At 36.9% G+C, this 14470-nt stretch overlaps 1 protein-coding gene across 13 annotated transcripts in view; it reads left to right on the top strand.

Moving 5' to 3' along the window:
• Nucleotides 1-1394: 1394 nt before the first annotated feature.
• The window catches only part of LOC137985378 (follicle-stimulating hormone receptor-like), a 27826-nt gene continuing 14750 nt past the window's right edge, over nucleotides 1395-14470 (top strand). For 2 of the 13 annotated variants that reach the window (XM_068832975.1, XM_068832973.1), the window contains exons 1-2: nucleotides 8838-9126; nucleotides 12191-12347. In XM_068832975.1, coding sequence (XP_068689076.1) covers nucleotides 8838-9126; nucleotides 12191-12347 — 446 coding nt within the window. Of the gene's footprint in view, nucleotides 1684-1830; nucleotides 1885-1920; nucleotides 2068-3349; nucleotides 3572-4399; nucleotides 4468-4844; nucleotides 4968-6057; nucleotides 6186-8308; nucleotides 8414-8787; nucleotides 9127-12190; nucleotides 12348-14470 lie in introns of those variants that run through there. The other 11 variants (XM_068832981.1, XM_068832983.1, XM_068832974.1 and 8 more) reach the window with 11 other exon arrangements.

Here is a 14470-nt window from a genome sequence, read left to right as displayed (position 1 = left end):
CAGTTGGTTAGAGCGTCGCACCGGAATCGCGAGGTCACGGGTTCAAACCCCGTTGAAGTCCTGAATTTTTTAGGCTTCTCTACGCAATTGTAAAAATTGCGTTCACAACTGCGAAGATCATAGCTTCACTTGATTTCATATCCGCAGTTCATATACCATTTCATCATTAAATAAGAGAAGAGCTAGTCATATTTAATATATTCGCTTATAACAATATCCAGCGTCAGGTCTCAATTAGTTGAAGATAAATAATACACACCCCTTAAAGCCACCCTAAATCGGCTTATCCGTGTTAAGAACCTCATGAATACTTTTGCCAAGTAACCGCAATGTTTAGAACTTCAACCCTATAACAAGGTACTTATACCGTTCAAGTTCAAATTCGCCGTCTGCACGCAGGCTATTCCAGAAAAAAGAAATCAACAATATCAATATCGAAATGTCAAAATATTATGTAGATATGTAGAAAACCATAATTAACAATTCATGAGGCTAGAAGTGGTATCACTACCGGAAATATCGTGAATAATATATTGCAAATGAAAATATTGCCGTCGAAATCATACAGCTGAAACAGGAACAAGTATAGTGGCCGTTTGATCCGATCAAATGATCGCTGTTCTTATTCTATGTTTGTTTTTTCCGGTAGATATTGGAGGGACTCTGTGGATCCTCATGGCTTTTTTGCCAGCTTGCAGCAAAAGCAATTTTGAAATCTTAAGCGACCCTCCACAACTCCCTTCCCTTCGATACAAGAGCATGCTCTTGCCGTGTTGATCGAGTCAAGTTTCCAAAAAAAATTTACAAACGATATGTATCCGGGGCCGACTGTTTTGCTTTGACAGTTTAATTAACGAGTCGATAATCTCTATTGAACAAAGCAAAGAAATCTGGCATCACACAATTGGCCCGTGTCATCAAACTGACGATTTTTTTTTCGAGAAGGTTTCGTTTGCTAAACATTTTTGTCTGAACGATAGTAGGCCGGCTCCGCTTTAACCATGAATACGTAAGATTACGTGGCCACGTTGATGAAATAGAAGTTAATCATTAATTACATCGAGGATTCGGCTGGCCGGGTCAGGTCCGTTGATGACTGAAATTCTGGAAGCTACTGGAGTTGATTAGTCCAATACAAAAAGTATTGAAAGTCTCAAGACAGACATCTCCATTAATGTTTTCAGTTTCCCACGACTGTGTTTTTTCCTCTTAGCATCTTCTAGAGCGGCGTTAAAACGAAAAGCAGTAATTCATAATCAATTAGCTGGAATGCTAATTTAGAAATCATCCAATTTTCCCGACTGGTGTCTCTTTCTATTTCCTTATATAGAGTATACGTAAATTACCTTTATTAGAACATGGTTGTATTTCGATACACTATATTAAGACTGCTCGGTTGATTAGGTCGACAAATTGGCATATCGGACGTCGTATCTGATCAACAGCACTAGTTTAGCTTAGTTTGCAACCTGCGAATCTTAGGGGAAATCGATAAATGGAAATGTAGTTCAGCTCGGCATCCAAGCCATGGCTTAAGAGCGGTTGATTTCGGTGATACTGTCGAAATTGGAAGGCATTGATTTGTGAAAGGCAGGATTGTGTGAAGAAGCAACTTTCATAAACCGGGATTTTGGGGTGTTTTGGGGTGATATTAACGTTTAATTTCCTACACGTTCCATCAAGGTAAGTCCAAATTGGTCAGCTCTGATGTTTAACTAAGAAACTAAGTTTTTAGGTCGACTAAACTTCACAAAGGGAACAAAAATGTTTATCTTGAATGAATTGAATTCACAGCAGGCTTGAGACGGGAAATTTCTTATTTCCTTTCAGGGTAGTGGACGATTAACAACTGAACGGTTTATAAATTTGCTCAAGCGATACACAGTTACGTAATAACTCTTTTTATAGACCTATCAAACTACTGATCATGATGAAGTGAGTGAAGACCTTCAGTTTGCTGGCTAATAAAACGTGGTTCATGTTGCGAGCCCAGTGGGTCTGCAACATTGCTGAGATATCGCTGGGCATCATTTGGCAGCGCTAGGTAGCGATGCTCGGAACACATGGGTAAATACATCCCACATATTTGCATTTATGTTGGCCTGCATGCGGAGCGGATTTGGGTTTAGGTACTTGATGCCCGTTGGTTAATGATATGCCCACAACGTTCTAATATCTTTCGCTTGCACCTTCATTTTGCTCGAAATTTTTAATGAAACAAATTCCGTCCAACATTCGTCCAACCATAAATATTGTCTAATCGTTATTCAACGCTTAAACATGTTGACAAACAAATTGTTAGCCAAAATTTTGGAGCATTGGCAACGTTTAGGAAGATGCTCCCTTTTTGGTTAGCAATTTTAGATCTTCTTGTTCCTTATGCTTCACAACTGAGGCCCCGTCCACATTTATCCGAATATATTGAATGCCCAACTTTTCATGTGCGGATTTAAAAACTTTCACCTCCACTCGTTAAGTATTCAAATCGAATTTGACCGTCCACGCTCATAGCATTTTCGTTCAGCGGCCATGTTGAATATTTACGCGGTAAAGACTGGATCTAAGTTTGGAACGTCATCGAATTTGAAAATATCTGGATAAGGCCTTCCAATTCTTTGCGAATTCAAAACTTTCCAACAAAAAGTTGCGGATTCTCAAAAGTTCCGGATATGTGTGGACAGGGCCTGAATTAATGTTGTTCCCTGTTTTAAACCAATCATCTTAATCTTTGACAGAGCTTTTTGTGAACCATTTTCAGTTACAAAGCTGGTCGTGAACGTCAAAACTCAGTCCCAGTTTCATTTCCAAAATTAACACACCTTCAGCTGTGACATTTGTAAGACTTCTTTAAAATTGGAGGGACAACAACTTGAGGACAATAAGACATCATTGAACAGGAGTGCTTCACCTCCATTTGTTCGTTTGTTTTTTCATGAACGTCGATGTTTTAGTTTCATAAACTCAGTTCCAGTTTCATTTGCAAAATTAACCTACTTTCAGCTGTGACATTTGTAAAAAAAATTCAAATTGGAGGGAGAACAACTTGAGGACAATACGATTTCACTGAAGAGGAATGCTTCGCTTCGATCTGTTTCTTTGTTTCTCCAGCTGAAAACAAGTGTACAAATATTGAAAAATTCACTAATGAATCCGAACCGAACTAGTTTTAAATAACGTGTGTTTAAATAAGCACACGTTTTAGTGATAAATATCTAATGCTTCTGGCGTAACGATTGGCTAATTTAGAATGCAAGCAGTTGTTGAAATGTGTTTTTGATATGCTAATCTTAATAAGAAGTGAGTAGGAGTTGTTCTTTGATCATTATCATAAAATATATTTCACCAAAATTCGGAAAGAATCACGCTAGATCGAGGACTTTGGATTGCTTATTTATTATATTTGAAGAGAAAAATTTCCATTTTTCTTTGGCCATTGAATGAAAGTACGCGAATTGCACCAACAAGAAATCCTAAAACCGCCAGTACAGTTGGGCACAGATAAGGTTTTCGCCGCCCTCTTAATGGTACTGAACGCCTTCATGCGAGCAGTGAAACTCAAGTGTTGATACAGGTACTCCGAGGGAATTTTTTTTTTTAATGCTACAAAAGTCAAACATTGCTTCTTTCAGGCAATGCTATGCGACGCAAATATTTTTTCACTGCTTTAAATTCTACTGGTTAGAGATAATTTAAGAACTAACAGCATGACATGTGGGAAAGAATTCCTGAAACGTATTGTTATGGTTTGTCGGAACCCTTTGGTATATTCCTCCCCTTATCGTTTTTTTTTTTTTTTTGTCAATTTTTCCTTTTTTGTGGTTGCTGGTTGTGCAACTGATTCATGCAGCACACAGGTATCAATTGAAGCCACATGGAACATTGAACTGCTGCCGCATATTCTCACATTTCATGATTGCAGCAACAGTTCTAGTGTACTCAGCATAAGTTCAAGAGGCTTACCTTTTTCCAAGCATCCTACTGCAAAAAGGTCAAAATAGTGGCAATATATATTCAAAATAACATTTTATCACGGAGTCTTGCCACAGTCTCAAATTTAATCGGCATGCATTATAGTTAGCAACCTGGTCGAGAAATTGAAACGTTTATTCTCCAAAAAGTACTATGGATTTCTTTGTTGGGCTGTCATATGAATTTGGTGTTATGTCAAGATCACACCTGAGCTAATAATACACTTCGTTTTTAATACCTGTATGACTGACGTGAGTAATTGAAATTATGACGAGGACTGAATAACATACCGCGGAAAGTGTTTTTAAGGAAGAGTTTCGAAACTTTGGGTCTTGAATAAATGCAAACCAGTTGCACTCATTTAAAATTAATCTTAAGAAGATTGTCTGATTCACGGTCAACCAAGTTAAAATGTGAACAAAAACTTAACTTCAGTCGTGTTATATACGAACTACCGAGTCATTCTTGTTATGAAAGTCAACTAATTGGAAACTGAAGGTAAAAAAAAACAGTAATTCTTTCTTTAGATAGCTCCTTTTCATCAGTATGTTGTAGGATCGAAAGTTATTTTTATGGTAGTGAATTAGCTGTCTTACCTCAGGTGAGTGTTCAATGGTATTTAACGTTTAGCAATACCCTACGCCGATTATTAAATCATGATTAATTAAACTACTTTTTTTTAAAGAAACCGAACTGAGTGGAATATGTCATGCAACTATTAATTTTCATATAGTGGAAAGAAAAATTGAGGTCATTTTAAGAAATTATCATACACACCAATTTAGATATATTCAGCTGTTTGACTGGCTAACAAGTGAAAGGTACGTTTGTGAGAGTTTATTCTTTCAGTTGTTTTGGAGCGATTGAAAAACAAGATGTCGGATCCAAGATGGCGGTCTCGCGCGTAACGTGACTTCATACTTGAGAACTGTTGAAGGAATTAGAAACACGGGTTCGGGCATACTTTTTGATTTGTAAGTTACGCGCATCTCTCACAAGTAAGTTAAAACCCGCGCAAACAGAATTCACAAAAACGCGGCACTTCGTTTAACCTAAAACAGATGAAAAATGTATTCATGTCTGCACTGGCTGGAAACGCCGTTAATGCGAAAAGGCCAAAAATGAATGTCCCGCCTTTAAACATTTCCGGCTTACGAATTAATCCAGTTAAGTGAGTTTCTTTTGTGAATTTTTAACTCAACAGTTTTAGACGAGAAACCGTTGTTTATACTGTTTTCACAAATTCACTGAGGCTGTCATTTTGAACTTGGTTTGTCGATTCATGAAATGCAACCAATTTGCCGCGTTCTCCTCAGATGTTGAATTGTTATTTCCAGATTTTCTGCACTTCTTATTTTCTGAGGGGACTCCAGTTACTACAGTTGAAAAATCAGTGACAGTGAATATATATTCAAAAGTATAACGTCTTGGTGGACATGCATCTGTTATTAATACAAACTAATCTAAATAGAGCGTTAGCAAGGTAATTACACTCTGAAGTTCTCATTTTATGTATATATTTCTTTTTAAATAAATAGCAGACAGATTATCTCCCGTGCATGAAAGCTAGATGGTTGTGTTTTGTTCCGACTTCAGTATTGGTGATTGTGACTGTTTATCGAAGAGATTCAACAACGATAATCTTCCCCAAATTTTAACGTGGACAACCGCTTTCAAGTCTTTCACGAAATAATCGGATTCATTCTATAAATTTAGAAACCTTTTTGTTGGTATTGTCTGTTTATGTAGTGAAATTAACAATTCTCTTTCAAACCATATCTGCTTTTAGACAGGTGTTTAAAAGCCTAATGCGACAAATGTCGGAGCTGGTATAAAACTGATCGATTTCAGAAATTAGAAACCCCTTCTCTTTGAATTCAGAAAAAAGGCAAAGGGTTCGTTTGAGCCATTTTTTTTCGAAAATCCTCTTATAGCTGAAGGATGAATATTCATTCTTTTTGTCGAGGTTACCGCAGTTAGGTGATGATTCCCTGAAGGTATAAAATGGTTAATTAAAGCAGCACCGCATTTTGTTTACAAACGCATGCATATTTCAACTCACGAAACTAATTCATGCAGATTTTGTGTTTATTCTGAACTTTATTCTGAACTTTGAATACGGCGAAGCAATATCTCTGGCCTTCAAGCACAATTTACTGAAGACGGGAACCACTGAGCCATTTTCTTCTGATCACCAAACGAACTTAAATTCCAAGGTATCTAACATTATTGCTCTCTTGTGTTTAAGTCAAAATTGTTTCACCTGTTCCAGCACAAGCAATGCGATCAATATGTTCTTACGAGGTTTTTATTTTCTGAACAAAAGATGTTCATTCAGTATTCTTACAATGTGGAAGCGTCCTAGCGCCGGTTATAAAGAAAACCTTTCTTTTCTGTGAACTTGATGAAAAAGAAACATTTGAAATGAACGATTTTTGCTGGTAACTTCTGCAATTTTTTAGCGGTCATTTGTTGCAGACGATCGATAATTAATTGAAACAACCGATGTGGAAACCACGAATGAAAAAAGCTTCAAATTAACCTGCAAGGAAAGCAAATATCAAGGCAGTAAGAACATTTCTTTTTCGGAAATTTTATTGATTCAGGTGTTGATGTTAAGCTGATACGGAAATTAAAAATTAGAAAATTTGCAGAGCTTTATAGGACCAAGGGTCTTGTTATTTGAGTATGTAACTACCCAGTAATTTTTTGCTTGTTTTCTGTGAGCTATGCTCTCTTGAACGTTGCTTAAATCGGTACAACCTTGTTCTTCTCTCTACGGGACCGAATCCAGAAATGACAACCAACAAATTTTTGCTTTTATCTCCGTAATGTGAAAAGGTAAATAAAACGAGCTACTTAGCAAAAAAAGATATTATGGTAATTTATTAGTCGCCATTAATTTTTGCATTCGGTCTATTCGATCATTATAGTCTATGTGATCAAAGGTTTTTTTCTCGCAGATGTCATTTATCTGACCCTGAAGCATGCAATTTATTATAATGTTTGTTTGCCATTTTCATGATAATTAGGTGAGGAAGGTAAAAGTGGCTCTACAGTTTCTCTTGAATCAGTCTTTTGGTGAAACGGAAATCTTAGAAAATTTCTTTGCTACTCAATTGTTATTCTGTTCTTAGGATAGAAACCGTTTGAATAAATGTTGAACCTTAAAGTAGCCAAACTCTAAAGATTCCTAATTATCACGAGGAGTCCGTGAAAGTGAAAGACTTCGCCTTCTTTAAATTGTTCGGTTTTTTGCGTTATAAAGGAAAAAAAGCTGATTATGGCAGCCGATTTCTGAAGATGTTCTAATGTTATGAGGGGAAACGGGAGGGGGAGATTTCGTCTTTGTTATTTTTACCAACCAGTGTCCCTCGAAATATTCTAATGTATTTGTATTTCAAGTTGGTGGTATCGTAACGTTCAAATGACAGAGCTGCCTTCTTAAAGCCGCTATCTTGAATTCCATAATCTCTTGGAAACCGCAGAAAACCTTTGAGCTGAATTTAAGCACTGTACCGTGTAAAGATTTTCGTGTCGTATTTTTTCGTAAGTCCAATTAGCCCTCTTTCGGATTTCTGGATTTTCTCGAAGGCCGTGCAGACAAGAACGGGACAGTTAAAAAGAACGTTTCTTGTGGTGTTACAGCACATCGCCAGACTGTCGAAAGTTTATTCGAAATATTACGACCGCTGTTGAACCATTCAAAAGGCTTCGCCGGAGCTTTGCTGGAAAACGACTACTTTGTTTTACATTAAGGAGGCTCGAAATAGTTTCTCTTGTTTTCAACAAATAAACATATTCTGTCCTTAGACACAGTTAGGGTAATCATATCAAGACGAAATTTGGCCAGGGTATTAAGTACCCATCATAGATTTCTCACATTACATTTTCCTCCAAAATAACATCGCCATGGAAACGATATAATGCATTTCTTTGAGCCTTAATTTTAAAAAAACCCCTTAATTTTTTTCCTGATTTTGCAACTTTACTCGTTTATATCTCTGCTTCCGGACGGCGAATTTTTTTTCATTTTTTGCATGTTAGCTTAGATTAATTTGAATCGTTTGTCTTTCAAACTAAAAAAAAAAAATTATGTGGGTGAAAAAAAAAATTGAGACATTAAAAAAAAAAAATTTTCTGAAAAACTGACCTACAGATTTTGTTGAATTTTAAATATTTTAGAGATTATTTCTAACATTATCTGGTAATGCTGAATGGGAAGATTTCACCGTCCGTTTTTTCAAAAAAAAAATTTCTTGATTTTAAGATTAAGATCAGCACTTACGCATGCGTCGCCCGCTCTTTCGAGTGCAAGCGCGAGTGGAGCTACAGACCAACACAAACGGATTTAAGTGACCATTAAACCGTATGTGTACAATTTTCGTAGTTTCGTGAATAGGAGATGTCTATATTCCATATATATACAGGAAATAGAAGAAAGGTGAGCGAATTTAGCGGTATTTGTTTATTTCTGGTGACCATTTTGAATTGTGTTTGTGGCTTACGCGCGCGCGCTCAGCTGAAAACCCTTTCGAGCCTCCAAAGATATGACGACTTTACTATTTCATATAATCACAACTGAACTGTCTTGAGTTTTAAAAGGGGTCACCTAGGTTTATCATGGATAGTAATTCGATTCAATTTTTCCTCTTTTATTTCTAGTCTTCAAAGGTGAAAATAAAAAAGATTAGACATGAGTCCAGTTATAGCTCGTTTTCTCGGATTTATTCAATGTTAGTGTAAGAGGCAATCCCAAGAAAAATTTGAACAAGCAAAACTATGAATTTTTAAAATATAATGCTAAATTAGGTCGCATCCTGGCTCCGCTTGTACTTGTCAATTCTAGCTAATTTTTGCTCGACTTTATGAAAAAAAGATTACTTTACTTATTTTGCTTTATGGAAAAACTATTGCTCAGCTGTCGCTTATTTGCTCTGTTATTTGCTCAATGTCAGCCACCTTCCGTGCGCTCGAGACACGAACCAATCGCAGTTGGCAGTGGAGTTGAACTGGTTAACAAATTGTCTCTTGGCAGAACATTCAGCGGTAGGTGGTGTGGGAGCAATGTCACTTATGAATGCGTTGTGGCCATCGAAAACTTTCTGCATGCATTGTTTCCTTCAGACTCTAGGAAAGAAAAGAATGCTGTTTCAGGTAACTAAATTATTCTACCGCTGGATAATGCAACTTTCAAAAACCTCAGAATTCTTAATCTTCCTTGTTTTACTTCAAACAAAACAATCACAATTTTATTCGATCTTCGGTGTGTTTAATCAATGACTTGTCCCATTTTAGAAAAAGGAGAATATTTTTTGAAATTAACTGGATCGTCTTATGCATAGTGTAAGCTCCCTCTTTAGAATACCTGTCAGTTTTTTTTTTTGCAACCGAAAATCTGATCGATGTTTTAAGTCTTCGCTGTGACTGCCATATATATATTTCCTTCTCAAACAAAGCTTGGGTAAACATTCCCTGTTCAAAACATGCCGTGGAGATGCACCCTTAAGAAAGGAAGTTTGTCTTATTTTTAGTTTTTTTCAAGGTTATATGCTTTTTCGTCAAAGACAAGCAATAAATCGTTGCTTTTGTTGGCGTAGCCATCGAATCTGTAGGTCGCTTTTCGGTTTCCAGGACTCATTGCGACCTCTAGTCACGTCAACCACGATGTCTGTCAGAGGGCTTCGTCTCTTATTTTAATCAACGATGCATGTCGGACTAGTTTATGAAATGGAGTGATGTCCTAGGAACATAAAATATGTCAAGACTGGTCACAAAATGTACCATATTCTTGCTCTTAAGCCACCTTGGCCTTGAGTACAAGCAAAACACAAACAGCCATGTTCATCACCGCTGTTTGTGTTTTATTTCATGTCAAGACCGGAGAATTGAATAGCGTGTTTTGCAATTGCTCAGCCGGGTATTTATCACGGCAAATAGCGCCCTATCACTGTTCAAGGATCTTGGTATAAGCAGGTCCAACGCCGTCTAATAAAAAAAAAAAACTATCACGATTTCCAAAATATCGCTGCAAGCCTTTATGTCGTTCTTGAACTCTGAATGTTATTTGAATGTTATTCGATTTCAGTGGACTAAAAGAATTCTTGTTCTTAATATTAGTCTTAGTTTTGTACCTTACAATCCATAATTTTTAATTAGTAGAAAAATAGTAAATAAATTAAATAGGGGTAGTAAAAATATAGTTAACAAATGTATGACCTTAGCAGACAGGTGAATTCGATAGCAAGTCACTTTTTTGTCCATAAGGCTATCTACTTTTGGTGTTCTATTTTTCGAAGCTAAAAACATTAAACCTATACAAACTTTTACCAGACACTTTGTACCTTACGCAAAAAATCACTGAGAAAAGAATATAAAACTGCTTCGAAGAAAGGAGTATTTACAAAAGTGATAAGTTGACCTCATTACTCGAATCAAGCTTCATCCAACTTGTCGCTCGTAACATGCCATGCGAGTAATTACGGCTTAATTGTTTTCTACATAAACATAGATAAGCAGCTGCCTTCCGTTTGTTCAATGTTATCGATTCAAATTTAAAGCTAATATTTTATCATTAGGATGGAGTGAAGCAGTCTATCTTTTGTACGTGCTCCATTCGGTAATCAAGAGAGAGATTAAGAGGGGGAGGGGGAGAGGAAGAGGGAGAGGGAGTGACGTCATTTGTGTTTTAACTTCCCGCTTTTTCTCGCTTTTTTTTTTTTTTTTTGTTCTTTTTTTTAGTCATTGCATTGCATTTTCTTATCTTCATTTGTACGGTGCATCTAAAATTATTATTATTTTTTTTTTCTTGTTTCGCTTGGCTTTGTTCTTCGTGTTGTTTTCAGTGGAGTGATCGGAAATAATATTGTCTAGTGTTGTGCGCTGGTCAGATACATATTGCTGACAACTTCTTGCTGGCCTTTCAGATCGCACCTGAAGTGTCACCTTAAAATTATTAGCCCCACAGCAATTCAGTTGTTCATGAAATACTATGGTTGCGTGAATGTTTGAGCAAAAAAGCTAGGCGAACGTCATCAAATATGCATGATGATTAGACTTGCACAGTCGAATGTTAAGATCATAATTCCCCTCGCTTTGTAGCTGAATAGCTTGACCAACTCTCCAAGTCAACCAGGTGTTCACATATTCAGGCAGTGTCTGAGACTAGGGTTAATTTTTGGAAAGTAAACTGTTCTTTACTGATGCGCGCAGACTGGGGTTTGCTCAACGAAAGAATAACATGATTTCTCCCGAGAAAAACTTAGAGAAACTCGTACTTCACAGTTTTGGTTTGCGATTTCGACCTCTTTGGAAAGAAGAGAGCATCAGCTTCTTAAACTCCTGAAAAGTCGGTTTAACCGTGGCTGTTCACACTTACCTTCTTTAACAACAGAGTAGAATTAGTTCAGACCGATCCAACTCCGCTGTAAGTCGTAAGGGTAAATAAACGAGTTTGCGCGACTGATGGTATTCTTGTTTATTTTTAGAAGTATGTGATAAGGCAAGGCTTTGTCTGAGTACTGTAATTGTGTTTTGAAATTCCAGCAACGGGGCTGCATTTACGTTCTTAAATCTCGTCGAGTTTTAATTTTCGAACAGGAAGTTACTTCCTTTACAAACATCTAAATACCGGAGAAGACCAAGGCTCAAGTGTAGGCAGTATTTGATTGAAAAATACCCAATATTGATTCGATTGTCGTCCCCTTTTTGTTTTTTGTCCTTTAATTTGCATTTTACAGTAAAGTACCGACAATGATTTTCGTAGCCACAGTGATTCGAAAATATCCCACAAAGAAAGTAATTTCCTAGCAAAATCAATTAGCAGGAGTTTAATTTGTCATGACAATCGTTGTAGCCCAGGATTCGGAAACAATCCAAAAGATAAGTTAGAATTTGTTTTAATATTGTAAAGCGTGCAAGGATTAACAGAGGCTTTATACATGCTAATGAATTGCCTTTTGTTTTTCAGAGAGCTCTTATGAAAGCTCCTTCGCAATCTCAATAGAACAAGATTGAATACGTTAACTAATGCCTATAAAAATAGAACGATCAGTGTGGCAAGATATTCATCTCTTGAGGCTATAATTTGGCCTCTTGACTATCAAATCATGCAGTTGATTGACGCGCTATTTGAACCATAAGTAAACATACATCTCAAAAGTACATGTTTATGAATTTACAGTTTGATGTTCTTAACGATCACATCTGTGTGTTTTCTCAGGTGCTTCGACATTTCTCCTCGCCCACGGGAATCTAGCGGATACGAATGAGATGTTGCTCGCATTCACGCTTCTGCCGATTTTAGCCATATTTGCATCAGCCCAAGCGATCACAAACTGCTCTGTTGCACAGCATATGGAATTTAATTCGACCATAGTGTAAGTATTATGTGTATAATAATTATATACATATCGATGTACTAAGTATGATCAGTTATGATCACACATCACCTGTAAACAAAATCCCGTATTTATGAAGGGTGTTTAAAGTTTAAAGCATAAAGGTCTTTGTATATTTACAGATTGAAATAGTTGTCACCGATGCTGGAAACAGATTACTTGATGTCGTTAGCATTTTGTGCGGCTTACTAATTCTAGCTATCACATCAGAGTTCGACGCAGAAAGTAAATATTAACCAAAGACACTTGCTATTGTGCGATTAACGTGCAAAAACGATTACACGATATAAGTAAAATAGTAATGATAACACGTTAATTTCTTTAAAATTGGCTTTTTGCTCATAGGTCATCTACAAACTGTCACACTTTTTACACTGCTTTTTCCTGCATGTGTACATTTGGAAATCAGATAATTCATCAGTCTTGTTATGGACGACTCTACGTAAATTATTGCACAAGTCGCAAAAATATACGACATTTCAATCTGTACACTAGTTAAAAGAGAAAATCTTTTGTGCATATTGTAAGCATCTTTTCCAGAGTATTTAATAGCTTTATGAAAATCCCGAAAACAAGGGAATTTTTTTGTATACAGGACTCACATTGCATTTGAATTTACGTTTGCGGTGTACAAGTGAAATTAAATTCCAAAGTGTAATCATTTCAAAAAAACCTATTGATCAGCTTTTTTTGCTGTCGAGTTTTTTCAACAGTGTCCTCACTGTAGCTGGATGAGAGGTGACTCCAACTTTTGTCGAAGTTTTTGGAGAAATCCGGTCCGGGGTTTTTGAAAATGGCTATTTAAATCAAATATCACTGAGATGTCCTCTTCTGTTGTTCAGAGTGCATATAGATAGGGTGCAAGGTGTTTCTAATTTTTTACTTTGTGGGTGAGATCCGAAAAGCATGACCATTCAAATATAAGCTACTCCAGCGGATTTTCCTGTGGTGCTGTTGATTATGCTGTACATGTGTGGTTTTCATTTCATAGCCGGTGGGCGAAATCCTGAAATTGTGACCATTCAAATGAAAGTTATCGAGAATTGCGTTTTTTTTGCTCTGTTCTAACTTTTGATCCTGTGGATGAACTCCTGAAGAGTGACCATTCAAATAAAACGCGCTGAGCATGGTACTTATATATGCTTCTGTTCTCGGCTCTCATCAATGTGACTTTTTAACATATTATACCTGTAGACAGCCACTGAGAACTTCATCTTTGTTGCGGGCGTTTCCGGCCGCATTTTCTTCGCACAGAGGATGTAATTTAAGGACAGTTTGTAAGTGTCTCCTTACCTTTGAAGGCTAAGGAAACTCTGATTATTTTACGACACCACATGTTTCCGGTTTCACATTGAGTGGATAATTAAAAAGGTTATTGCTTTCGACTGACAGTTTCGTTTCCTCTTAAGGTGCTATATACACCAGGATAAGATTAGCTATAGGCTTAAGTAAGATCTTTGGTATGTGACATTTTCAAGAGAGTTTGTAAGAGTGGGGTAGCCTCGATCCCATGTTCACTTTACTCAACCTTAAAGTGGTAAGCTGTCAGATTTTAAAAACCAGACAAACACAAAAACAAAGCTTTTATCCCTAAAATTTTGAAGAGATGACTATCTTCTGTTACAGAAGCAGCAATCATCGTGTTAAGCGCATTAGCGAAACATCAGTAGGGCTACTGCACGAGTTAAAATCGACAGAAAATACGCGCGAGCAAGTCATGATTGGTTTAATTTGCTCTTGACTGTGATTGGCTGAGATTAACAAAGTGTAATTACTTCGACCAATTGCAGTGGAAGCAGGCAATAAAATAAATCAATCACAACACAAAGCAAATACAGCCGACGCTTAGTAAGAAAATACGCGGGTGCTGAGTCAAGTAACAGTGGTTATGGACAATGGGCCTTATGCATGATGACGTCTGACTAGCTAATTTTACCACCAAGCCTCGTTTGCACAAAATTATTCACATCATTTGGACGTGCAATACTGTTCGCATGTGAGTTTTCTTTACAACTTCGCTCCTTTGGTATTTAGCCCAAGCCAAAATTTACAAGTTTGACTTTCGAATTCGAGGCTTGGTGGTGATTTCAGCTAGTCAGACG

The sequence above is a fragment of the Montipora foliosa genome, chromosome 14, assembly GCF_036669935.1.
Source record: "Montipora foliosa isolate CH-2021 chromosome 14, ASM3666993v2, whole genome shotgun sequence".
Classification (NCBI taxonomy): Eukaryota; Metazoa; Cnidaria; class Anthozoa; order Scleractinia; family Acroporidae; genus Montipora; species Montipora foliosa.
This window is presented reverse-complemented; position numbering and strand designations above follow the sequence as displayed.